We start from the raw sequence: 24,902 nt of genomic DNA on the forward strand, positions 1-24,902 counted from the left end.
GTGATGTCCAGATGAATCTCTGGTTATCGTACATAGTGTTGAAAATATTGGTAAATATTATTGGGTATTAGGGTATTGTAACTTGTCAGATTTTATTTCTAATACTGTAATTTGATCCAATAGTTAATTTCATGCTAATCCAATCAGTTTTGGACACAAACCTTAATCCTTTTAGCCATCACTGATGATTAATTTCTTTTTCTTCAACTATGAAAAACAAAAATTCACATAAAATAAATAACGTTTAAACACCACTTAACTATAATAAATATTTTAATAATCACATTGTTGATCCTCCATGTATGTCTGACAGTATAATATAGTACAATTATCATTTAATTATCTATACAGAAGGAACAAAAACAATATATATTATATAAGTAATTTTTCATAAATTATATTTGAATTACTAGTGTAGATTCAAATTGTTACTCCTATTCTGATGGATTTAGATCTTCTCATTATTCCTTGGGTAATCTCATGGACGAATTTTACTTGTGAAAAAATCGTACAAAAAGTGAAATTCAATCTTGAATTTTAAAGGAGAAACATAACATTCAACCATAAACAAGATGAATATGATATATTAGATATTCCAAGTTGATTCTAGTGTACTGTGGTAACATACATACTCAAGCAATCGTGCAGCTTTTCCAATACATATATGGCCATATAAATTGACAAGTATAATCTACATGCTACATATAGTTTACACAGAGAATTCTAGGGAGACATTTGCTTGTTGGGTTGATCGCCCCATGAACAACCGGGGTTATCTGAAGGCAGGAGCTTGTGGCTACCTCAACAACAATATACGGGAAGCCAATGGCATGACATTCAGAGTAATATGGGTAAAGAGTCTTGCCAAAGGCCATAACCATTTTTGTTTGTTTCTTTGCTTCCTGAGAAACAAAACAGATTGTTGAGGAACCACATGGCTGAAGGTGTACAGGCCAAGCCTCCCCTGACTGAGCTATCACAGCCCCAATAGATGATATTAAGTGGTAACAATTTAATAACCTTTAAGTAAACATTACAGGTTAAATTCAACAATGACAAAATTCAACAGACAAAACAAGCATTTGTTCCATCAATTATTGATATGCATTATACAAAATTTAAGAAATTTGATAAAAAGTTGGATGATGTGAAATATTCTCTACCCTTGAAATACAGAACACAAGACTATTTCTCATCAACGTTGATACTCTGTATTTCGTGGTTTCTTATACTTTGACAGTTTATGACAAGAAATTAAACACTTATTCTAAATCCTATAAATTTGTTATTTTGAGGAGATCAATCCATGGTACATGAATTTCAGAAAATTGTTATTTCACAGGCATTTGATATTGTTGATAAATAGTTTACAAGAAATCAGCTAGTACTAAAATTTATGTGAATCTGTATCATTTATCATTTCAGGGACATATGAACGTTTCACTATTTCAAATTCTTAGTTCTTATACAGTTTCGCAACGAAAGATTTAATAAAATATATTTCCCAAACTGAAAATCACAGAGTAATGTCATATGAGAGGATGTTTTAAACAAGGGTTGTGAAGTGAGAGAGAAATATTGTTAACATTGTCCCAACACCACTGAATCCATGATCATTTTACGAATGCGAAGGAGATGCTGTATTTTTCAAGGTTTTGAGCACCTTTGGGCAATATTAATTAAGTTGTTTGTACTTTGTGTCATATTTGTAAATTATCAGATTCCAAGTGATTTCCGAACAGTTCTTTCTGCAATTTCAAGAAATTTTTTCCTGTCATCTCTCCATGTTTTGGCTGCATCTACATTTGCTGCACTTTCATCATTTGGCTCTAGAAAACAATGGAAAACAGAAAATCATTGACCGATATTGTAAAAAGAATTATTATTATGTTCCAATTGCAGAAATTAAAGTATTAATATTTATTGATTTGAATAAAAGAAAAACATAAACAAGAGGCCAAAGGGCCTAAACGATCACATGAGTGAACTCACAAATGTAAACTACTGGAATGTGTAGGAAGAAGATGAAATGAGAAAATGCTATTTGTACTGGGGCAGAAGAGTTTTAACTTTAAGACCCTTCAATCTATAAAGAGTATTAGAATCTACTACATTTGTGTATAGAAAATTAAAAATAAATTCCAGTCAATTTCATCCTTTTTGGTCACATCTATCAGCCCCTGGGATCAGCCAAGGTAAAGTGCCTTAACGTCCTTCCATCAATGAGGAGTACCTATTTGATTCTACCTCGTTTGGGTATAGAGAAGAAATTTTATGAAATTTGAATCCATTTGATTTTTTGGCCCCGCCCATCAGTCCCTGGGAGTCAGTCATTATCAATATGTGTAAAACATCAAACTCTCATCCTAAGCTAACAATTCTAACAAAGTTTGATCTATTTCCAATTAAAAATAAACAAATCATGCTCAAAAATGTAATTTTCCTATATGAACTAGAGTAAACTTTACCTGCTCTCTAGGGGGTAATGTGTGACCCTAGGGTCATGAAATTTTCAATTTTGATAAAGCACATTAAGACCCTTCCATCCATGATAAGTATTAGATTCTACATATTTGGGATTGAGAAGAATATTTTTTTAAATTTTAGTCCATATGACCATTTTTGGCCCCGCCGCTCAGGCTTCTTTGGGGGTGGGGAACATATAATTTACAATTTTGGTTTATCTTTGGCCATGGAATGGTAATGCCATGTTTCAATGAGATATCAGTTCAGGGATTCTCCAGAAGTCAAAAATGTAAAAAGTTCACCGACGCACAACAGACGAGTGCTAGATGATGGACAACAGAAGACAAAAAAGTTTCACAATAGTTCACCATGAGAATTTGTCTTAGGTGACCAAAAACATAAATATGTTTAAAAGTAAACATATATCTTGCACAGTTGTGATTCATTTTACGATGCAAGATTAATAATAAATAGTAAATCAATAATTTTTTTAATTCTCATCTTTAGAATATTAAAAGATAAAAAACAATTCAGCAAAAACAGTCCCACAATACATCACTAAGGTCAAAGGTTAAAGTATAGATCAAAGTGACCTTTCGGTATGCAACACACTGTCTCACTAAGATGAACCCATATCCCCAAGTTTTCAGTTCTTATGATTAGTTATGTATGAGATGATTCACCCACTCAGGGTTTTCCATAATTTTGTTAGTAGTAGGCTGTGTAGTGAAAGTAGGAGGCTGGCGAAGCTAGCTGCAACGCGGCGAGGTGGGGGTGGCCTGCCATGTACGTGTAGTCGTGTACGGAACATTATTACGGAACTGGATTGGTGTAGGCGGTCAAATGATCAAAGTAGCCGGTAAAATTGGCCGCCGACCAGCTCTTATGGAAAATCCTGACCCACTGCTTCACCACAAATAGTGGTAATAAGAATTGTGTAAGGGGGACGGACAGAATGGATGAAGAGTAATTCTAATAGTCCTCCATCTAATGATAATGGGCTAAAATTATCTAAATCAAAATATAGGAAAACTGCTCCTTGAAAACATGTAAAAACCGTAATTTAAAAAAAAAAAAAAAGTATTTACCTGCTAACATACTGACAACAGACAAAAGTATTTTCTCCACACTCTGCACTGGACTCCATCTCTCTGCACTTGTCTCGTAACCCATTGGATCATCACCCGGTGCATGAAGAATTGATATACAAACACGACCATCAGAATATACTGCAAAGGGAAACCACTCTTAAAGTTATGAATGCACAAAATACTTATCAGTATGAAAAACGAAATTATTAAACACATATATTTGACCTCTTTCAGTATATTTCAACTGAGGAGATGGATTTTTAAATGTTAGACTGGCTAAATGCTTTGCTAAATTAATAATCTTTCCCAGAGTGTTGACATCTCCCTATCCAATACGTATAAATGAAAAAGAAAAGATCGTTCAACAGTGTTCAAAACTTCACTAATCAGTAATTTAATCAAACCATTCACTTTGAATGTACAATTTCATATTTAGAATACCATTCTGCAAAATTTGTTTCAGAAAAATTCAAATACTTGTAACTGACCTGTATTTCATCAGTAAATGAATCACTTTAATGAGCCCAGAGTGATGTAAAATCTACAAATACTAAGCTAGTGAAAGGATAAAATCCTAAATAAACAAGCTTACAGTTAGTGTTGCATGCAACACGTCCCCTGCTGTAAATTACTGTATTTATCAGCAAATAAGCCCATGTCTGTTAATAAGCCCACCAATGTTCTGTTGTAAAGCAAATGGGAGCAAATGCTACTTAACTGTTTGCAATAAGCTAACCCTTTACTATGGATCCGAATTTATATGTTGGCCCCATGATCTAATTGAAGTATAAATACATTATTTTTTCAAGTAATGCAGAACTTGTTCTGTATCAGAAGTGTCTTGTTTTCTTATTTCTAAGCTTCCAGTGTATCAAGTTTCAACCAAATCCATCAATCCGTCCTCAAATTATTGTCTGAAAACCAAATTGTGACAAGATTCTATTTTTAGTAACAGTGACCTTTGTAGTTGATCTTTTGACCCCAAACAAAATCCCACGCTATATTGCCTTATAAACTACCATTATATGAAGTTTCATCCATATCCATTCATCCATTCTCAAGTTATTGTCCGGAAACTAAAATGTGACAACAATTTCTATTTTTAGTAACAGTGACTTTTGTAGTTGATCTTTTGACCCCAAAACAAAATCCCACGCTATATTGCCTTATAAACTACTATTGTTTGATGTTTCATCCAAATCCATTCATCAATTCTCAAGTTATTGTCCGGAAACTAAAATGTGACAGCAATTTCTATTTTTAGTAACAGTGACCTTTGTAGTTGATCTTTTAACCCCAAACAAAATCCCATACTATATTGCCTTATAGACTACCATTGTATGACGTTTCATCCAAATCCATCAATCTGTTCTCAAGTTATTGTCCGGAAACTAAAATGTGACAACAATTTCTATTTTCAGTAACAGTGACCTTTGTAGTTGACCTTTTGGCCCCAAACAAAATCCAACACTGTATTGCCTTATAAACTACCATTGTATGAAGTTTGATCCAAATCCATCAATCTGTTCTCAAGTTATCGTCTGGAAACCAACATCCAGACAGATGGACAGACGGAGACAAACACTAAAGTCCCCTCCGGTTTCACCGGCAAGGGACTAATAATTTGATCAGACAAGTACAAATTCATGATAGTATGTTCATAGCATGTTTTAATTTACTTACTATTAGGGTGGAAAATATCACAAGTAAATTTCATTTTAGGAGGACTTAGAGGGTAGTCTGAAGGGAAAGTAAGTCTGGCAGGAAACACTCCTCCCTCAAAACAAGTATCCTCAGGTCCCCTGAAGACGAAGAAAAAGTGTTTAACATACAACATAATGTACTGTAATATTTCATACCTGTCCAATATAAAATGAGACAATTAACCAGTAATAAAAAAGATATATCTGCACAGTACCTATACATGTAAATTAATTCCCTTTGTTCTTGATACCCCACTTAGTAATATTATACAGACAACTGGTGAATAGACCTTACCATAATCTCATTTTACAATGAACATCAAACACAAAACAGTAAATATGTTAAATAATTGTTTTAATGAAAGATTGTCTCTGATATTTCACTCATATGGCTAGAATCAATCAGCCATTCTGTAAAATTTATGTTCTACACTTGAGTGACAAATTTCACCATTAACATACCTCAAACAGAGACAGCAATAGCTCAGTCAGTTAAAACGTTAGTCTATCTAATCTCAGATGAAGATCCGAGGTGCATAGTTTGACACTCCCTATATACCTATGGTAGCTTGTGTATCAACCATTGGTTTTTACCCTAATTGCTCTAAATGGCATATAATGGGTCTCCTGTATGTTGTACAGGGAGGTGACCACCTGGTACTGCAAGGAGACCCCATCTTAAAATGACCATGGCTGATCACAAGGCAATATACCCAACCATGATGACAAATTTACAATACTACAATGTATGATAAGACATGTATTAACATATATAAAGATTGCAATATTTCTTTTTCTGTTTTTTTAGATTACATATCATTTTAAATCCTTATTTAGGTTATCAATATATTTATAAAAAAAACACTCCATTACTTATATTCTTTACTCAAATCTAGCTACCTCAATGAAAAATATTAGTCCCTGGTATACTATCACACTTGTAAAACCCTCAAATCCACAGAATCCAGAAAATATTTCAACATCTACAGAAAATATTGCTAAAATTTATGTCCAAGGCTTCAAGTCTGGATACAAAATACAGATTATGGCAAAAATGGACAGCCAGGAAATAAAACTTCAGTAGTATTGTAATGAATAAATTGTAATACTTTTAAAGTTTCAATGAAGGAAGCAAATTTTTTATTAATAGAATCAATTATTGAAAGATTATCTGTTATCACAGCTTTTCATTAAAAGAAAATTTAATTGATATAAAAATTGTAAAAACATATTTTACATAATTAGTGCTTCCCATTCAAAGAAGTTTTCTTCGTCGACCGGTCCAGCTATAATTCCTTCTGGGGGATTCAGTGTCAATTCTGTCAAGAAAAAGAAGATTGTTGTAGATACCGTTACATGCATGTATCATGAGAATATTCATAACTTCTAAAATTGCAATATTTCAGAGTTTCAAAAAATATACTGAGAAAAGAGGTATCTTCAAATGATATCTGTTCATCATGTGCTGTCCATAATTTGATACTGTTATATATTAAACAACACTGACATGTTCTTTTTACATATATGGAAATAACTATATGCAAGAAATGTAATTTAGAGAATTTGATGAAAGACGCGACAAAAGGTTTAAGGCTAAATATTTAGTCGATCGATACACACTTCATCACAACTGAATGTGTCTGCCAGTTATCCTTGCAACGTATATGCTCACGATTTATTCAAAGTGTGATGCTCACTTATGCCATAGATTTCTTGTTGTTTAAATTCTTGTGTTAGTGTTTCCCCTCTCTGAATTATTCTATATCATAATCTAAATGTCATATGAAAACTACATGAATCATATCCTAATAGTAATAGTGTACGAGTTTACGTATGTAACTAAAGACTTTCAAACACCATACAAGTGATTTCTTGGGAAATATCAGATCATATTCATTTCAATTAACAATTCTTAATGTTATATGATATTCACGTTTGTATTCAGCTAACAATCTCTTTAAAGCTGAACCAGCCATGGTGCCTCTGTGGAGTTGGAAATCAAGCAATACAAAGCATATTGCAACAGCTTCTGACAACATCAAGCTCTTTGGTGATGAAGGTTTGGTTTGACTCTTGTTACGGGAATGTCTGTTGGTCAGCTACATTACATTCATCCAATGAAAACACACCATACAACTCGTTCTACTATCTCTTTAATGGCGGGTGATAATTAGGGCTGAGTGTCTCGCATTGCAGCTCATTTATTCTAGCTGCAAATACGAACTACATGGTGACCACCAGTTTATAGTACCACTCTATTGGGTGCTATGAAATGCAATCAAAATGTGCAATGTGAATTAAAATAAGACGGTGTAAACATAAAGGATTGTTCGGGAAGCACCGGCCATCACATCACCGTCGGCTTTGTTGTGAAATATTATTTTGGATTTTTAACCCATTCTAGTGATCTGGATATATTATTAAACGAATACGTATGGCCCAAGCAAGCATTAACAATAGCCTGCAATGGGTGGTAAGTACATAAACTGATACGGTCAGCATGTTGATAGTTTTAACAAACAAACATTCAGTTCACAGATGGAGGAAAGGTTATGACCCCATGTCAAGTCACGTGGCTATTTATCCGATATCCGATTGGACGCACACCGCGGGCACTTTCAAATTTAAAAGCGGTGCGAAATCACAACACGTTTGCTGGGAATAGGGGGAAGGTAGCGGAAAAAATCACCTTAGCTAAAAGACCTTGTCAGTCTCAGCAGAGAGATTTTGCCCTTCTTAATGGTGGTCGTCTTATAACAACAAACAAAATGGCAGAGGGACCGTTGAAGGTAACATCAAAAGACAAGGCAAACTTTTTTACTGAAGAGTGGTGACAGAATTACAATTCTCCATCGAAATGGTCTCAATGTAGATCATAACGTTAGCAGTCATACCACGTAACACAATGTTTGAGTGATGAAGTTCTATTGAGAAAATAAGCCGTTATTGAACTATACAATCTCTTCCTCAGGTTGACCTCCCTGCCTCCCCAGCACCAGTGTTCTTTACTTGCAAGATACATGTGCCCATGGTGTCGCCCACCTATTGATATGCCATTGTCTTGTATACATTGACTGAATATATCAAACCCACATTTATCATTGGAATGACACTACATCCTAGTGGTGATACAATCACCATTTTCCAATTTCTTTTAAATAATATAGTCTTTTGATGCTTACCAAACCAATAACACAAGGTGTATTAGATTTTTCAGCAAGAAACTAAGCAATTTTCTAATTGTGCTATGTCCATCAGCATGACATGCCCCACATTACAAACCCCAACCCACTGTGTCCAACTGTTCCAATCCATGGTCTCGTTTACATTGAAAGAACAGTTGAAATCCACATTAAAACATGTGTTCAGTGCTATCATGAAGTACAAAATTGCCCTAGAATTTACAGATTAGAAACATGATTTGCAATCATATTGATGTCTTGCAATTTAACAGGACAGGGAAAATACAGCATTGTTGCTAGAACTATAACAGTACCAGTAAAGTAGATATTATAGAAAGTTAGTTGAGTTACTACAAGTTAAATTTTCCTTGACAGCTGGTGGTTCACATTTTGATTGTATTTCATTCAAGAAAAGTGTCTGATTATAGATTAGCCTCCCTTAAGCCCACAACAATATTTGCTAAACTGTAGTTTTTCCAGGGACCAATAAGCCAGATTCTATGGTAACAATCAATTTCCTATAAACTTCCAGATATATACTGTCTCTTTCAGTTTTGTATATTAATAGCATTTGTGCATTGCTTTCATCCAATTCACCACCAACATGATTTGGTAAGCCAGATTTTATAAGGTGGTATACTTATACAGATGCAATACCCAAAGTTATTTATGTCATGTCTTACAGAGCTCTATTTTAAAGATTGAAGTTGTCCCTGTAAAATTTTTTCACGATCAACTGTGCATTTTGGTTCAACTTATTTAATTTATTTAATTTTTCATTTGCTTTAGACTCTTTTCGATAACATGAATGCCAAGGCTGAAAATGAGAAAAAGACCAAGAGTAAAGGAAAAGCCACCAAACCACAAGTTATGGAAGGAGAAAACACAGATATCGTACACTTACCAGCGTCGGGGGAGGGAGAAGATGCCAAAAAGGGAACAAAGAAACGTGTTTCTATTGAAAGAATATACCAGAAGAAATCACAGTTGGAACACATTCTGCTACGTCCAGATTCCTACATTGGTTCCACTGAACCTGTAACACAGGTAAGTGTGTAACACTTAAAGTATCATTTGAAGTAAAATTAAGCAAGATGCAGTAGTGCAGTGGTGCTAGCTCTTCTGAGTTTGTAAGGTCAATCTAAATATGGCCATATGACTGACTCAGATAAGGAAAAATGCTACAATCTTCTGATATTTGAAAGTTTCTAATTCAATTTGGGATCTAAGATAGTCAAATTAATATTCAAATAGACAAAGAACATCCAGGGCTCACGCTGTCGGTAGCCAAAGTAGCCATTGACTACTTTTATTTTCAATTGGCTACTCAAAAAATGATGTCATCATCTAAGTACTTAAACAGATATGATACAGTGAAAAACAAAACAAAAAATGTTTCTGGAAACCTTACCTGTCCTAATGGTTTTTGTGCCTACCCAAAGCTTTTAAGCAAATTTACAAAGAAGCACTGTACAGTCATGAGGTTGTTCTTCTATATAACCCTATAAGATTATTTGTTAAAGTAATAAATGTTGCCTACTTCCTAACCATTTTTGCTCAAATTATAATTATTTGGCCAAACTATGCAACAGAATTGATTGTAAGGTATTTTTACCTGATTACTCTCTAAAACAACATGTCACCCTTGAGTTTGAAGGCCATGACCAGATACTATTTAAGAAGAGGTTGGTGACACTTGCAGCTTGCTTTTGCCTTACTTCCATAAGTAGAAACCCAAGTTTTCAAAAGTTTCATTATGACAATCTCACAATATTCCGTTTTTGTTACTGCAAAGCATATACATTCTCTTGAAACAACTTAGGTAAAAACCATACTGTTTGGATAGCTGCTGTAAGAATTGCATTGTGGGGGAGGGGGGTGGATGACCACGTATGAGTATGAGTGGCTCTTTTGTTTTGAATTGATGCAATGCTGTGCAATACCTTGACAGAAGTCTTTGTCTTCAACCGGTTTCTGAACCGGGATGGGGGAGTATTCAAATCAGCAAAATTGAACATATAATTTTTGAGAATTTAACAATTTTGAACTAATATCAGGAAATAAGAGGTTTTTGTTCTATTTTTTGAAGGCAAAGAATGAAACCATCTCTGATAGCAACTGATGTGATGAAAGACTAGTAGTGTCAGTTTCCAGTAAAAAAAAAAAAAAAAGATGAAAAATGTTGCTGCATATGATACTGATATGATGCTTTGTTGAAAAGATTTTTTGTCAATGACCTCTTATTTTTCAGGGTATGTGGGTGTACGATGATATACAAGAACAAATGGTTCAGAGAGAGATCACATTTGTGCCTGGCCTGTACAAAATCTTTGATGAAATTTTAGGTAATATTATAAATTTATGTTGAAATGTAATACATTCAAGAAAAACAGATAAACTGATCCTGTTTTATTTGATAAAAAACAATGCTTAAGGTTGTTTTTAAACCAGAAATTTTTGTAGGATTTTTCAGGCGAGTCCAAGACACCCAATTCCAAAATTTTGATGAGTCCCAATACTTAAAGATATAGTGGGTTCTCTAATTTGGAAGTCCAGTCATGTTGAACTGCTTTTTTCCTTGCAACACACAAAATGAAAATTTTTTTTTTTTTTTTTATTATTCTTTTCCTAAATTGATATTTGACTAACTTTAACATCAAAGCAAACCTTTGAATACTTATAATCTCCTGGCATAAGCATTATGTAATTGTATACGCTAATTGTGACTTTAAATTCAATGTTTACTTTTGTAGTTAATGCTGCCGACAACAAGCAGAGAGATCCTAGCATGAACTGTATAAGAATTGAAATAGATCCGTAAGTTTTCATAAAGCAAAATGTGTAATGCTGAACTTAAAAAGGACTGATGCATTATTTTATAATCTGTGACATACTGATAATATTCCCTGGAAAAATTCTTGTAAGCATAAGTAGTTGTGATCATTCTTTCTCTCAGAGGATTTCTGGTTTTTTTTTTTTTTTTTTTTTTCTCTATGATTAAGAACAAATTTTATTTCTTAACAGCTTCTGAATCAGAATTTCGAAAATTACAAAGGTCTAAAAGCTGTAAAATTGTCAAGAATTTTCTATTAAACTGTCTGTTTTTCATGTCTCCTGCCCAATCGTAAAGTTAATTGATACTGTTTTGACAGCGAGAACAATAAAATAAAGATCTGGAACAATGGCCGAGGCATCCCAGTTGTTGAACATAAAACAGAAAAGATGTATGTACCAACCATGATTTTCGGCCATCTCCTTACCTCAAGTAACTACGACGATACAGAGAAAAAAGTCACAGGTAATTAGCTGATCTTTTTTATGCTTAAATGGTTCTTATTGCAAGAAAATTGATGATTATAGACAATTTACAATTTGCCATCTTTTGTTCTCTGACTCCCTATTTGAAAAGTTCATTGGTTTTTAGACCTTCATCATCAGATGGTGGGCTCTTCAAATTGCCTTCCCTCTGTCCGTAAGCAATTTTTTTGCTATTTCTTTAAAGGACTTATTGGATCTCTCTCAGATTTCATATGTAGGTTCCCCTTTTCCCTTAGTTGTGCCCATCTAGTTTTGGGACTGATCAGAAAAGCAAAATGGCCAACAGGAAGCCATCTTGGATTTTGTCTAGTAAAGATTATTATCCCTATTCCTTCAGAAGTACTGAATGATTTTCTCAAATTTCACACGTAAGTTCTGTTTGGTCTGTATTTGTGCCTGTTTGATTTTCGGACTGATCAGAAAACACAAAATGACTTTCAGACATACATTTTGGATTTGGCAGGTAAAGATTGTCATCACTTTTTCTGCAAAGTGATGTTCAAATTTCTTACCATTACGAGCAAAAACAGAGAAGAGAAAAGAAGGGGGAAAATCCAACTGTCAAAGAGAAAATAAAGATCAAACAATGGTGGGCGCCAAGATGCCTTTGGGATCTCTTGTTTATAGATCATATATTGAATTATCCTTTTTATCACAGGAACAAGTATGATTGCAAACATGACAGAAAAAAAAATTTCTTTGTCATTTTTCTAATTATGGCATCTTAATGCATTTTTTTTTTTTCAAGTTTTTTACATTGGTTTAGAAATTACAAAAACCTTACATGGTACATTACATCAAACATTTTTAGCAATAACATATTTACAAGTTCAATATTCTTAGGTCATCATACAGCATGTAGTTCAAAACTCAAAGACTCAGAGTAACACATCCTTTCATCCTCCATCACACATGATCCCACCCACACTACCAAACACCCTTCCTGTCACTTTCGAACATACATTAATGACATCATTTCATTGTCATCCTATGACATCACAATAGGTCATATGACATTTTTCTTCACAAAAACATGAAATGGGTATACGCAATGAATATCAGCAGTCACATGAGAAGTAAATACACAAAGAGAATGATTCAATTTGACATTCTTTATATGATGCCGTCCTTTCCAGGGGGCAGAAACGGATATGGTGCCAAGCTGTGTAATATTTTCAGCACTAAATTCATTGTTGAAACCTCTTCCAAAGAATACCATAAAGGATTCAAACAGGTAAATATTGATATTTTGTCTTGGCATGGTCTATATGGTCTGAAACTTTTTATAAGCTTCAGATGAAGATGAAGATAAGCTTGTATATAGGATGTGTGAGGGAAGTGGCTTAGTATGACCTGTTTGCATACCAGAACAGTTTTATTGAATATGGTATAATACTCTGACAATGACTATACAGTTTCATCATATTCATTCTAAAACTTGACTTCATAAACAAGTGACTTTGTAATTGAATTCAAACACTTTTGTGAAAACTTCACCTGAAAGTTACCAAACAAGGACTTGTCAGAATAAACACACAAGAGAACAAATTGTCACTCATCAATATCAATATATTTATGAAACAAGCTTGGCCTTATCACAGTATATGTATGGTACATGTAGATACTCATAGATTTAAATATCAGTGTTTAATATTTAACATCCATGTTAAAATTCTCTTGTGATTACTTTTACAATTTTGCTTCGATAACAAAATTTGCTGTAACTTGCATCCGAAAGAAGATTGTTTCACAGTTTCTTGATACGTCTGATTTCCATACAGATTTGACCACATTTGGACCAGAAAGATTTATTTCATAGTAAAGAATTTGGTGATTATTTTGTTTACAATTCATTGTAGACTTGGATTAACAACATGGGCCAAACAAAGGAACCAACAATTACAGAGGCAAAGAGTGACGACTTCACAGCTATCACATTCTACCCAGATCTGCCTAAGTTCAAGATGGAGACCCTGGATAGGGACACAGTGGACCTCTTCACACGCCGAGCCTATGATATTGCTGCAGTGGCAAGCGGTGTAAAAGTGTGGCTCAATGGGAAAAAGCTACCAGTAAGTCATGATTGGAAAAATCTCACCAAATGGACTAATGCAGGGATCTGAAAAAGGCTCTCAGAAGCGTCTTCATAGGAAAAAGGATTGGAATGGCAGCCCTTATAATGTGAAATTATGATTTAAAAATTGTTGTGTTTCAATATCTGACTACTTTTATTTTTGCTTAATATAAAATTGTCTTGCAACGAGGACAGAGAAAGTTTTTTGGGTACTGTCCACACTGATTTCTATATTCATCGATAACATTTGAAAAATCATTTGCATATATAAACAAAAGTTATGTCTGTAAAAAGTGAGAAATTACTAAGACCTTCGTTCATCTTTTCATGTTTTTCTTCAGGTAAAGAATTTCCAGGAATACATTAACCTTTACGTGAAGGATAAGATGGATGAAAATAATATGCCTATCAAGGTGTGTTATGAGAAAGCTCACGAACGCTGGGAAGTGGCAGCCATGATCAGTGAAAAAGGATACCAGCAAGTCAGCTTTGTAAACAGTATAGCCACCACGAAGGTAATTAGTCACTGTAGCCTAGAGACTCTTATATCTGATATTGATAAAACATATTAAAAAATCCAGCAACATTTCATGATCACTTAACTAACCCTGAAGAAATGAGCATTATTGTTTTAAAAATCAAGAGAAACCTGAACACATGCTACCTACTACTTGTAGAGTTTATATGAAACCTCCAAACACAATTTTAGATATTGATAAACTGTTATTATGTAATTGAGTTTGAAAACTTAAGTCCTGTGACATTTTTCCTCTACCTACTTCACTTGTCGTTGACTTACTTGTCGATAAGACCATCTTACCTGCAGATTACACTCATTTTTCATCAATTCTAGTCTTCTTAAAACCATTATTAGTGTTGCTGTATGAGAAATTGATCAATATTACATGTTATTTATTTCTCTCATGCATTAGGGTGGTCGTCATGTTGACTACATCACAGATCAGGTTGTCAACAAGCTTATTGAAATTGTAAAGAAGAAAAACAAGGGTGGAGTGGCCATCAAACCTTTCCAGGTAACCTTATGCTATTTTGTAAACATATTTTTTTGATCATCCATTACTTTTACAGAGATTAGAGCAAATCTGTCTGTTTTCTTCAATTGTTACCATCTATCCAGTATATGTTTTCAAGACCAGGTATTTTCTCAAGGTTTTATGGGATATTTTTAGATTGCATGTCTATTTCAATGTTCCACAGGGCAATAACCATTGGCATGCAGACAGGTTCAAGTTCTATGAACTCCTATATATTGTCACAAAGTATTTTCCTGTTAAATGAAATCTACTGATAAACCAAAATCATTTTCTTTCTTCTTTTTTTTTTCCCTATTTATATAACTGATTATTTCACTTTACTATAATCATGTGTTCCCTTTGAATTTCAGATCAAAAATCATTTATGGGTGTTTGTGAACTCCATGATCGAAAACCCTACATTTGATTCACAGACCAAGGAAAACATGACACTGCAGGTCAAGGCATTTGGATCCAAGTGTTCTCTGTCCGAAAAATTTGTTACCTCAGTAAGGAGTCTCTAATCATACTTTTTATGGAAATGTTTTATTAATTAAAAGGATACAGATCTGGGAAGTTATTTCAGTTAAACATGAGCTGTCTTGGACAGAATTGATAATAAATTTTCAAGTCAGTTAATGGTGTTAAGAAGATGCTATTGTGATTGGTTAAACTTGAAGCAAATAAAATGTATTTTCACAGAAGTCAGGGAACAGACGGTGAATCTACTAATTTCAGTAGCAAGGTATCTATTTTTTAAGGTTTTATCACATCCTTGAGAAAAAGTCCCTAAAAAAAAAAGACATCATTTGCAGAAAAAACTTTGATAAGTTCTTGCTTGTCACTCCTGATGTCATACTAGTATATGTTATAGGAAACCAAGTACATAGTGAAAGACTTTTTTGAAGGTAATCTTCAATTATGTATTGAGTAATTTAGGGTACATCTGCATGTGAAATTTGATTCAGGTGATATTTGTAGAGGATATATGAGTTTGTATTATTCATACATGTAAGTGTAGTGTTAAATTCTGTGGAAATATTTCAGGTGAGTAAGTGTGGAATTGTGGAAAGCATCATGAGCTGGATGAGATTTAAGGCCCAGGCTCAGCTCAACAAGAAGTGTAGTGGCAGCAAGCACTCTAAACTCAAAGGAATTCCCAAACTGGACGATGCCAATGAGGCTGGTACAAAGTTCTCCAAGGATTGCACTCTTATCCTGACGGAGGGAGACTCAGCCAAGACTCTGGCAGTCGCTGGCCTAGGGATTGTTGGACGTGACAAATATGGAGTGTTCCCTCTCAAGGGAAAGGTGCTCAACGTACGAGAAGCTACACATAAACAGGTATTATAGGTTGTCTGATTTGATTTATATCTGTCTAATAAGGGTCTCAAAAGAAAGTGCAGGTGCCCTAAAGTAATCACTTGTCTGTCCATCCGTCTCTCTAAACAAGCTCAAACTGTATGCAGTGCTTCCTTATTGAAATTGCTTGCATCGGACTGCTTTTCAGCTTCAAAGGTCAAGGTCACTATTACTATAGATAGAAAATCAATTTCTGTGCAAAAACTAGAGTTTGATTTGACCAATCTAACCAAAACATTTTACGATGCTTCCTTTCTTAAAGTGTTTGCATAGGATTGCTTTACAGTTTTGAAGGTCAAAGATCTAGATCACTTATTATAAATAGGAAAATCAGTTTAAAATATCTCCTGTACCAGAAATAATGTTCTGAAGCGAAGGGAGAATAGATGGAATCATGAGTATATGATGGGCTATCCTGAAACTTAGTCTTGAATATAGATTAAAGTGTAAGGCCCTTGTTGACCTGTCAGTGGTCTAGTTGTACAATTTTTCATTAAGTCAGGGCTTAACAAGTAACGAAGCTGTATAAATTAGCATGAGTTTTATTCACAAGAATTTCACAGATGCATATATATTAATAAAGAAGAAGAAAAACCTGTACTTTCAAAATATATGCAAACAGCATGTATACAGTTGTGAAAAGTTCAAGTGTTATTGCTAATTAATTCACTTGAACCATGCACTAATTCACTTTGTTACCTACGAGTGATTTGTATGTAAAGAAACATTTTAATCATGCTACATTTCAATCACTTCTAGATCATGGAAAATGCAGAGATTAACAACATAATAAAGATCATGGGCCTACAGTTCAAACAGAATTATGACAGCGAAGAATCACTGAAGACATTACGTTATGGTAAACTGATGATCATGACAGATCAGGACCAGGACGGCTCCCATATCAAAGGTCTCCTCATCAACCTGATGCACCATTTCTGGCCTGCCCTACTCAAACGTAACGTCGTCAACCAGTTCATCACACCAATCGTCAAGGTAGGAAAGATTTTTTGGGATTTAACTTTGTAAATATGTAAATGTTCTCTGATTTTAATATTAAATGGGGAAAAAGCATACAAGATGAATTAAATGAGTTTTGTTCAATATTAATGTGAATATTTTGGAGATAGACTTTCATTATGATTGACAGTTGCTTGTTTTTTTTGTTCATCTTATAAACACTAAAGTTGTTACAAGTATTGGACTCTTTGACTGTGGGTTTTACCAGTTTGTGACCTCGAGGGTGAAATATCCCATCCTTCATTCCAACATATATGAAAGAGTATTTATCTCTCGTTTCTATTTCTAAAATATTTGGGAAAATAGTGCCACACATTGACAATGCACAACAAATGACACCATATTACACAGTAATCATATGTTTAATTATGCAATTAATTGACATAGAAAAGGAATTCTCTGCTCATAGATTAAGCAAACAAAGTTTGCTCTGGAAAACTGAAACAAAATATAAACAGTCACTGCAGATAACTATTTGTACACTAATGCGTATGCATTGTATTAAACATTAACATCATTTGGGAAGGGACACCTCACATTTCTATATGCACCTGCTTGTATTGCATGGGTGGATGTGTAGTACAAGAACAGTGAACCTTGCCCTGTAGAGAGCAACAATACCTGGGTAGAAATGAGAGAAACAAAAAGTTAGCTAGGTAGCACAAGAATACACAAGTAAACTATCTCAAATCAAACTTAAGGAATGAGCTTTAGGCACTGGAGAAAAGGCAGCTTATCAATTCTGAACTTTGAAAATGGTCACTTCTCTCAATGTTGAAATTTCTAGATAGAGTAAATATTTTGCTGCAATTGTTTTGCTGTATTGCTTTAAATTACCATTTATTTATATGTCTTTGACTTATATTATCTGATATTTTGTCATATCTAATGGTTGATTGACAGGTAACAAAGGGTAAGGATGAATTATCCTTCTACAGTCTACCGGAGTTTGAGGAGTGGAAGAGGGATACTATCAACTGGCACACATGGAAAGTCAAGTACTACAAAGGTTTGTCTCTGTTGGTCTTCTCACTCATGTCACTTAGCTAGACATTCAGAATAGCCAAAGGCTGCTAATAAAGCAATAAAGAAATCAGATGATTGTAACCACAGAAATTCTCTCGAATGCGATAGTTTATTGTGTGGCCTACAGAGCTGGCGGACACTTAGGGATCACTTTGTCCGTCATCAAGCATCGTTGGCGTCCGCAGAAAGCTTTCCAGACATTTTTCGGTAATGCTTTGAGTTATCAAAATGAAATTTGGCATATGGCTTTTTGTTGCAAGGGTACAGATTAAGGTTGATTCCCGGCTGTCTGTGACCCTTTTTGGCAGAGTTATGCCCCTTTCAACTTAGAAAATTTCTCAGGAATATTGCTTTGCCCAGTTTTTCCTTTATGCTTCAAGTTATAGAAATGAAATTTGGTATTACAACTTTATGGTTGATCGTTGCACATCCAGTTCAATTTCTGGGTAACCATGACACTTTATGCAGGTGTCACATACAGTTCCGAGGAACTCTTGTTAAGTATAGCAAAAGCAACAGATGAAGCTCAGCATGTAATGCTATATACCAAATTGTCAAATTGGTATTTGCGCAACGAAACAAAATAAAAAATTTGGTTATTCCTGTTGCAATCCATGTGAAATTATGCATGCAATTTGTCATTGGTGAAGATAAAAGACTGGGATTTTAGACTGAGAGTAAGAAATGAGCTTTTCAGATGGTTAAGTTGACAGAAACAAAATAAATCCATTATACTTAAAGATCAGATGTTATTTGGAAGAATACCATGGTTGTAGGTTTGGGTACCAGCACAGCCAAGGAAGCAAAGGAGTATTTTGCTGATATGGATAGACACAAGATTGACTTTCGTTACACTGGTGTAGAGGACGACGCCTCCATTACTCTGGTATGGTAGCTATTTCATAAGTAATGACAACAATGATTTACATATATAGTAAATGTTGAATTAAACAAACACTTTAGCATACATCTTGGTATGAAAACTTGATAATTTGTAATGGAACAAAAATTTACTTCTGACATGAGTCCATAGATTCTTATGTTGTTGTTTCCTGTCTGTTGTGTGAAATCTTATGACATTTGTTAAACCTCAGTTTTAACAAATACACAGCTATGTACAGCATCTGGAATTATGATTTTGAATACAGGCATTTAGCAGAAAGAAGATTGAAGAGAGGAAAGAATGGCTGACTACATGGATGGAGGAGAGAAAACGTCGCTCAGAGATGGGGTTGCCAGAGGTACGTCAAATACTAAAACAACAATCATAGATGTTGGATTAAACGTTTTGTGAAATATAGGGAATGCCACTGAAGGGACTGCAACACTGTAGTAAAATATCAATTTCACAATAAGTCTGCAGTAATAGTTCTTATAAAACATGCTGACTTGATGAATTGGACTGTTGTAGCTGTACCTGTATGGCAAAGAGACGAAGCACATCACCTTCAACGACTTCATCAATCGAGAATTGATCTTGTTTAGCAATGCCGACAACAATCGCTCCATCCCTTCCATGGTGGATGGCTTCAAACCAGGACAGAGAAAGGTTCTCTTTACATGCTTCAAGCGTAATCAGCTGAAGGAAATCAAGGTTGCACAGTTAGCAGGCTCTGTGGGCGAACAGTCTGCCTACCACCACGGAGAGGTAAACTACATATTTTATCTTAGTTTGAGCATTGTTTCAGGTTTAAGTTTTCTTAAGGTTGGTAATTTGCTGTGCCAACTTCTTTTATGTATGCAACATTACATCTCAGAAAATTTAAGCTGAAATTGTCTTATTTTGTCCAAAATATTTCACAAAAAGGAGATAAGGAGATATGTGAGTTATCACAAGATAAGTCTATGATATCGCAGACTTCTCTTCTACCAAGTATTTCATATCATGTAATTGGCATATGTCCTTTTTAGAACTCCTTGATGGGCACAATCATCAACTTAGCCCAGAACTTTGTCGGTTCTAACAACATCAACACGCTGAAGCCCATTGGTCAGTTTGGTACCCGTCTACATGGTGGCAAGGATGCTGCTAGTCCCCGTTATATCTTCACTGCACTCAGGTAGCATCACTTTACCTATATTTGATAGAGTCATCACTGTAAAATTTAATGACCACTAATAACTTGGGGTATTAACCTTCTATGTTCCAGCTCTTGCAATTAAGTTATGAGGGCTATTTCAGTAAAAATTCTTGACAGCAGGACTCTCAAAATAATTCGAGTCTGAACCATGGTTCAGTTTCCTTCCAATTTTAAACAATTCATCAAATGTTTTCTATTGGTAGTACCTAGAAGCAAAACCCTTGAATCCAGGGATGGGATAGATGTTTTTTTTTTCTTAAATAGACCTCAACTGATGGAAAATAATAGGAATATGATCCATATTGAATAGAATTTTGATAGTAAACTGGTGCAAAGATTAAAAATATAATAGGATATATCATTACTGGTATACAGGATAAAATACATAGTCTATTAGGTTATACCTCCAGTGACTGATTTATAACTGATGAATACATACGAAGCTGAAGAAAGGCACAGAAAAAGCAGATTCTCTTACTGCAGAAAACACACAATAACTCTCGGGGTAATTGGATTGTCATTGTAATCGATGCATTAATTCAAAGAATTTAGTGTGTATTTAGTAAAAAAAACATTACGATACTTAATACCATTCTGTGCGTAACCTATTAAATTGAGGATGGATCAGGTATGTGAATACAGTTATCATGTATACAAAAATGGAATTGATACTCTTGCAGTCCAATGGCCAAACTTGCATTCAACCCCAAGGACGAGCCACTACTGGAGTCCAACTTCGATGATAATCAGAAGATTGAGCCAACTTGGTACTGTCCGATCTTACCTATGGTGTTGGTCAATGGAGCTGAAGGAATCGGCACAGGCTGGAGCACAAAAATTGCCAACTATGACCCACGAGAGATCATCGCTAACATTAAGAGACTTATGGACAATGAAGAAGTTCACCCAATGGTATGGTTAATTTGGAAAGTGTTTTCTAATTGAGAGAAAAGTTTTGTTGCTTCCATCTACTAATATTTAAATAAAAGAACATTATGTGGCTTATTTTGATGTGATATTGTGGTTCCAGTTGCCTTCCTTCAAGGGTTTCAAGGGCACCATTCAGGAACTGTGCCCGAACAGGTACCTCGTGTCGGGTGAGATCTCCATCATCGATGAACAGACAGTGGAGATCACAGAACTGCCAATACGTACCTGGACTCAGAACTACAAGGAGGATGTACTGGAGCCTATGCTTTACGGCAATGACAAACAACCTGTCATGATCACGTAAGTCACAAAAAGAATTCTGATCGTACAACAAAGACCAAACACTCCTAAGTTACATGATATGTGAAGGCATGTTTAAGAATCTGATGACTATTCATGTGTTGTTTATGGAAGTTTAAGAATTAGGGAATCATAACTATAAAAACCTGTATGAAATGGTCAAAGCATATTCACACTGACAGGCCACGTAATTAGCAAGATTGTAAATTAATTGATTTCAACAACAGCTTAATCTTCTGTACTTTGTGTCTTCAGAGACTACAAAGAGTATCACACAGACACAACGGTGAGGTTTGTGGTCAAGATGACTCCAGAGAAGCTGGCCCAGGCAGAAGACACAGGGCTACACAAAGTCTTCAAACTACAGACCAACTTGTCACAGACTTCCATGGTGAGTTGTGTACAAACTTGATCCTCCACCTTGATCAGGCAGAGTTCCATGTTATGCCTCCATTTCTATTGATTTCAGGTCAAAGCTAATTCATAAAATAAAGATGGCAGGCAAATATGTCTTCATTACCTGTGCTTTTCAACTTCTATATTGAATATGAATAGATAAAAATGGTGTTGTAGTTGATTTAATAGATCAGTGTTTTAACATTAATTGTGCTTTGCAGGTATTGTTTGATCCCAATGGTTGTATCAAGAGGTACGAGACAGTGGAAGATATCCTACGCGAGTTTTATGCCCTTCGCTTAGAGTACTACCAGAAAAGAAAGGACTACATGCTGGGAATGCTATCTGCGGAATCATTGAAGTTTGATAACATGGCTCGCTTCATTCTTGAGAAGATTGATGGCACTATTGTCATTGGTGAGTTAGAGATGTAGGATTGGGTTCTGAGGCAAGTTAAAGTGATATGTTCTTCTGTGTAAGATTCTACAATAAACCAAATGATGGTGTGTAAAAATAAAAACAAATTGGAATCCTTGTTAAGGTAGCTGTGACCCTAAAGCTCATGATGTAGAAATGATGTGCATGTTGGCTTGGTCGCAGGGAATTATAATACAGATACAGTACTAGATGGATTTTAGGAAGCTTAATGGCCAGATCAAAGGACTTTACCTGTCACTTACAAATGGCTGTCTGATTGTGTAGAATATCCATGCAGATATTGTGTTTATGAGAAGTGTGGGGTGGCTTAACTTGTCTTCAGAGGATTCTGGTAATGAATACGCTATGAAAATCATTATTCTCATTTGATACAATTATCATTTTTCATAATCAATCAAAGGTGCCTTAATATTTCCAAAACTAGATTCATATTATGCATTATAAAGATGCCATTTGCCAATAATATGTTCAATATTATGCAAATTCTAGGTAAGTGAGGTATTTCAGGTAAAAGGTTGTTTCAAATATGTTACTGCAACAAGGAAACCATTCACTTTCTTTAAAAATTGAACAGGTGATTATGAAGTTGTTTAACTTCATCAAATAGCCTATCTGATTTTAACCAATAATGGATTATAGACATGTAAACAAGGAATTTATCCAGTATACAAGAAAACAATAAATTTATACTGTACACATGTAAACATGGAATTTATACTGTACACATGTAAACAAGGAATTTATACTATACACATGTAAACAAGGAATTGAACCTATACACATGTAAACAAGGAATTTATACTGTACACATGTAAACAAGGAATTTATACTGTACACATGTAAACAAGGAATTGAACCTATACACATGTAAACAACAAATTTATACTGTACACATGAAAACAACAAATTTATACTGTACACATGTAAACAAGGAATTTATACTGTACACATGAAAACAACAAATTTATACTGTACACATGTAAACAAGGAATTGATCCTATACACATGTAAACAACAAATTTATACTGTACACATGAAAACAACAAATTTGTACTGTACACATGTAAACAACAAATTTATACTGTACACATGTAAACAAGGAATTGATCCTATACACATGTAAACAACAAATTTATACTGTACACATGAAAACAACAAATTTGTACTGTACACATGTAAACAACAAATTTATACTGTACACATGTAAACAAGGAATTTATACTGTACACATGAAAACAACAAATTTATACTGTACACATGTAAACAAGGAATTGATCCTATACACATGTAAACAACAAATTTATACTGTACACATGAAAACAACAAATTTGTACTGTACACATGTAAACAACAAATTTATACTGTACACATGTAAACAAGGAATTGATCCTATACACATGTAAACAACAAATTTATACTGTACACATGAAAACAACAAATTTGTACTGTACACATGTAAACAACAAATTTATACTGTACACATGTAAACAAGGAATTGAACCTATACACATGTAAACAAGGAATTGATCCTATACACATGTAAACAACAAATTTATACTGTACACATGAAAACAACAAATTTGTACTGTACACATGTAAACAACAAATTTATACTGTACACATGTAAACAAGGAATTGAACCTATACACATGTAAACAACTAATTTATACTGTACACATGAATTTATACTGTACACATGAAAACAACAAATTTGTACTGTACACATGTAAACAAGGAATTGAACCTATACACATGTAAACAAGGAATTGAACCTATACACATGTAAACAACAAATTTATACTGTACACATGAAAACAACAAATTTGTACTGTACACATGTAAACAACAAATTTATACTGTACACATGTAAACAAGGAATTGAACCTATACACATGTAAACAAGGAATTTATACTGTACACATGAAAACAACAAATTTATACTGTACACATGTAAACAAGGAATTGATCCTATACACATGTAAACAACAAATTTATACTGTACACATGAAAACAACAAATTTATACTGTACACATGTAAACAAGGAATTGAACCTATACACATGAAAACAACAAATTTGTACTGTACACATGTAAACAACAAATTTATACTGTACACATGTAAACAAGGAAATCCTATACACATGTAAACAACAAATTTATACTGTACACATGTAAACACATGTAAACAAGGAATTGAACCTATACACATGAAAACAACAAATTTGTACTGTACACATGTAAACAACAAATTTATACTGTACACATGTAAACAAGGAATTGAACCTATACACATGTAAACAAGGAATTTATACTGTACACATGTAAACAACAAATTTGTACTGTACACATGTAAACAACAAATTTATACTGTACACATGTAAACAAGGAATTGATCCTATACACATGTAAACAACAAATTTATACTGTACACATGAAAACAACAAATTTGTACTGTACACATGTAAACAACAAATTTATACT

General features: G+C 34.2%; 2 protein-coding genes across 4 annotated transcripts in view; one reads left to right on the forward strand and one right to left on the reverse strand.

Moving 5' to 3' along the window:
• Positions 1–255: 255 nt before the first annotated feature.
• Positions 256–7,273, reverse strand: LOC132553988 (ubiquitin-conjugating enzyme E2 G2). Its single transcript, XM_060218281.1, has 5 exons — positions 7,194–7,273; positions 6,498–6,579; positions 5,241–5,359; positions 3,555–3,695; positions 256–1,829 (listed from the first exon to the last, which is right to left on the reverse strand). Exons 1-5 carry the CDS (start codon positions 7,234–7,236, stop codon positions 1,717–1,719), a joined length of 498 nt encoding a protein of 165 aa, XP_060074264.1. The 5' UTR covers positions 7,237–7,273; the 3' UTR covers positions 256–1,716.
• Positions 7,274–7,454: 181 nt separating this feature from the next.
• LOC132553982 (DNA topoisomerase 2-alpha-like) overlaps positions 7,455–24,902 on the forward strand; it is a 31,850-nt gene continuing 14,402 nt past the window's right edge. For 2 of the 3 annotated variants that reach the window (XM_060218272.1, XM_060218273.1), the window contains exons 1-21: positions 7,455–8,049; positions 9,232–9,489; positions 10,694–10,787; positions 11,196–11,259; positions 11,595–11,740; positions 12,897–12,994; positions 13,620–13,832; positions 14,176–14,349; positions 14,767–14,868; positions 15,240–15,377; positions 15,916–16,212; positions 16,990–17,226; positions 18,154–18,259; positions 19,053–19,162; positions 19,425–19,517; positions 19,688–19,924; positions 20,188–20,336; positions 21,038–21,269; positions 21,388–21,587; positions 21,843–21,978; positions 22,205–22,400. In XM_060218272.1, coding sequence (XP_060074255.1) covers positions 7,813–8,049; positions 9,232–9,489; positions 10,694–10,787; positions 11,196–11,259; positions 11,595–11,740; positions 12,897–12,994; positions 13,620–13,832; positions 14,176–14,349; positions 14,767–14,868; positions 15,240–15,377; positions 15,916–16,212; positions 16,990–17,226; positions 18,154–18,259; positions 19,053–19,162; positions 19,425–19,517; positions 19,688–19,924; positions 20,188–20,336; positions 21,038–21,269; positions 21,388–21,587; positions 21,843–21,978; positions 22,205–22,400 — 3,517 coding nt within the window. In that variant the 5' untranslated portion in view covers positions 7,455–7,812. The remainder of the gene's footprint in view (positions 8,050–9,231; positions 9,490–10,693; positions 10,788–11,195; positions 11,260–11,594; positions 11,741–12,896; positions 12,995–13,619; positions 13,833–14,175; positions 14,350–14,766; positions 14,869–15,239; positions 15,378–15,915; positions 16,213–16,989; positions 17,227–18,153; positions 18,260–19,052; positions 19,163–19,424; positions 19,518–19,687; positions 19,925–20,187; positions 20,337–21,037; positions 21,270–21,387; positions 21,588–21,842; positions 21,979–22,204; positions 22,401–24,902) is intronic. The other variant, XM_060218274.1, reaches the window with a different exon arrangement.

The sequence above is a fragment of the Ylistrum balloti genome, unplaced genomic scaffold (assembly GCF_031769215.1).
Source record: "Ylistrum balloti isolate Yb309-2 unplaced genomic scaffold, AGI_CSIRO_Ybal_v1 Utg370370, whole genome shotgun sequence".
Taxonomy (NCBI): Eukaryota; Metazoa; Mollusca; class Bivalvia; order Pectinida; family Pectinidae; genus Ylistrum; species Ylistrum balloti.

Coding starts and splice junctions, on each gene's coding strand:
- LOC132553988 (XM_060218281.1), bottom strand. CDS start 7,236: ATGGCTGGTTCAGCTTTAAAGAGATTGTTAGCTGAATACAAAC. Junction 6,580..7,193: donor ATTGTTAGCTGAATACAAAC/GTGAATATCATA, acceptor TTTTCTTGACAG/AATTGACACTGAATCCCCCA. Junction 1,830..3,554: donor TGTTGTCAGTATGTTAGCAG/GTAAATACTTTT, acceptor ATTGTTTTCTAG/AGCCAAATGATGAAAGTGCA.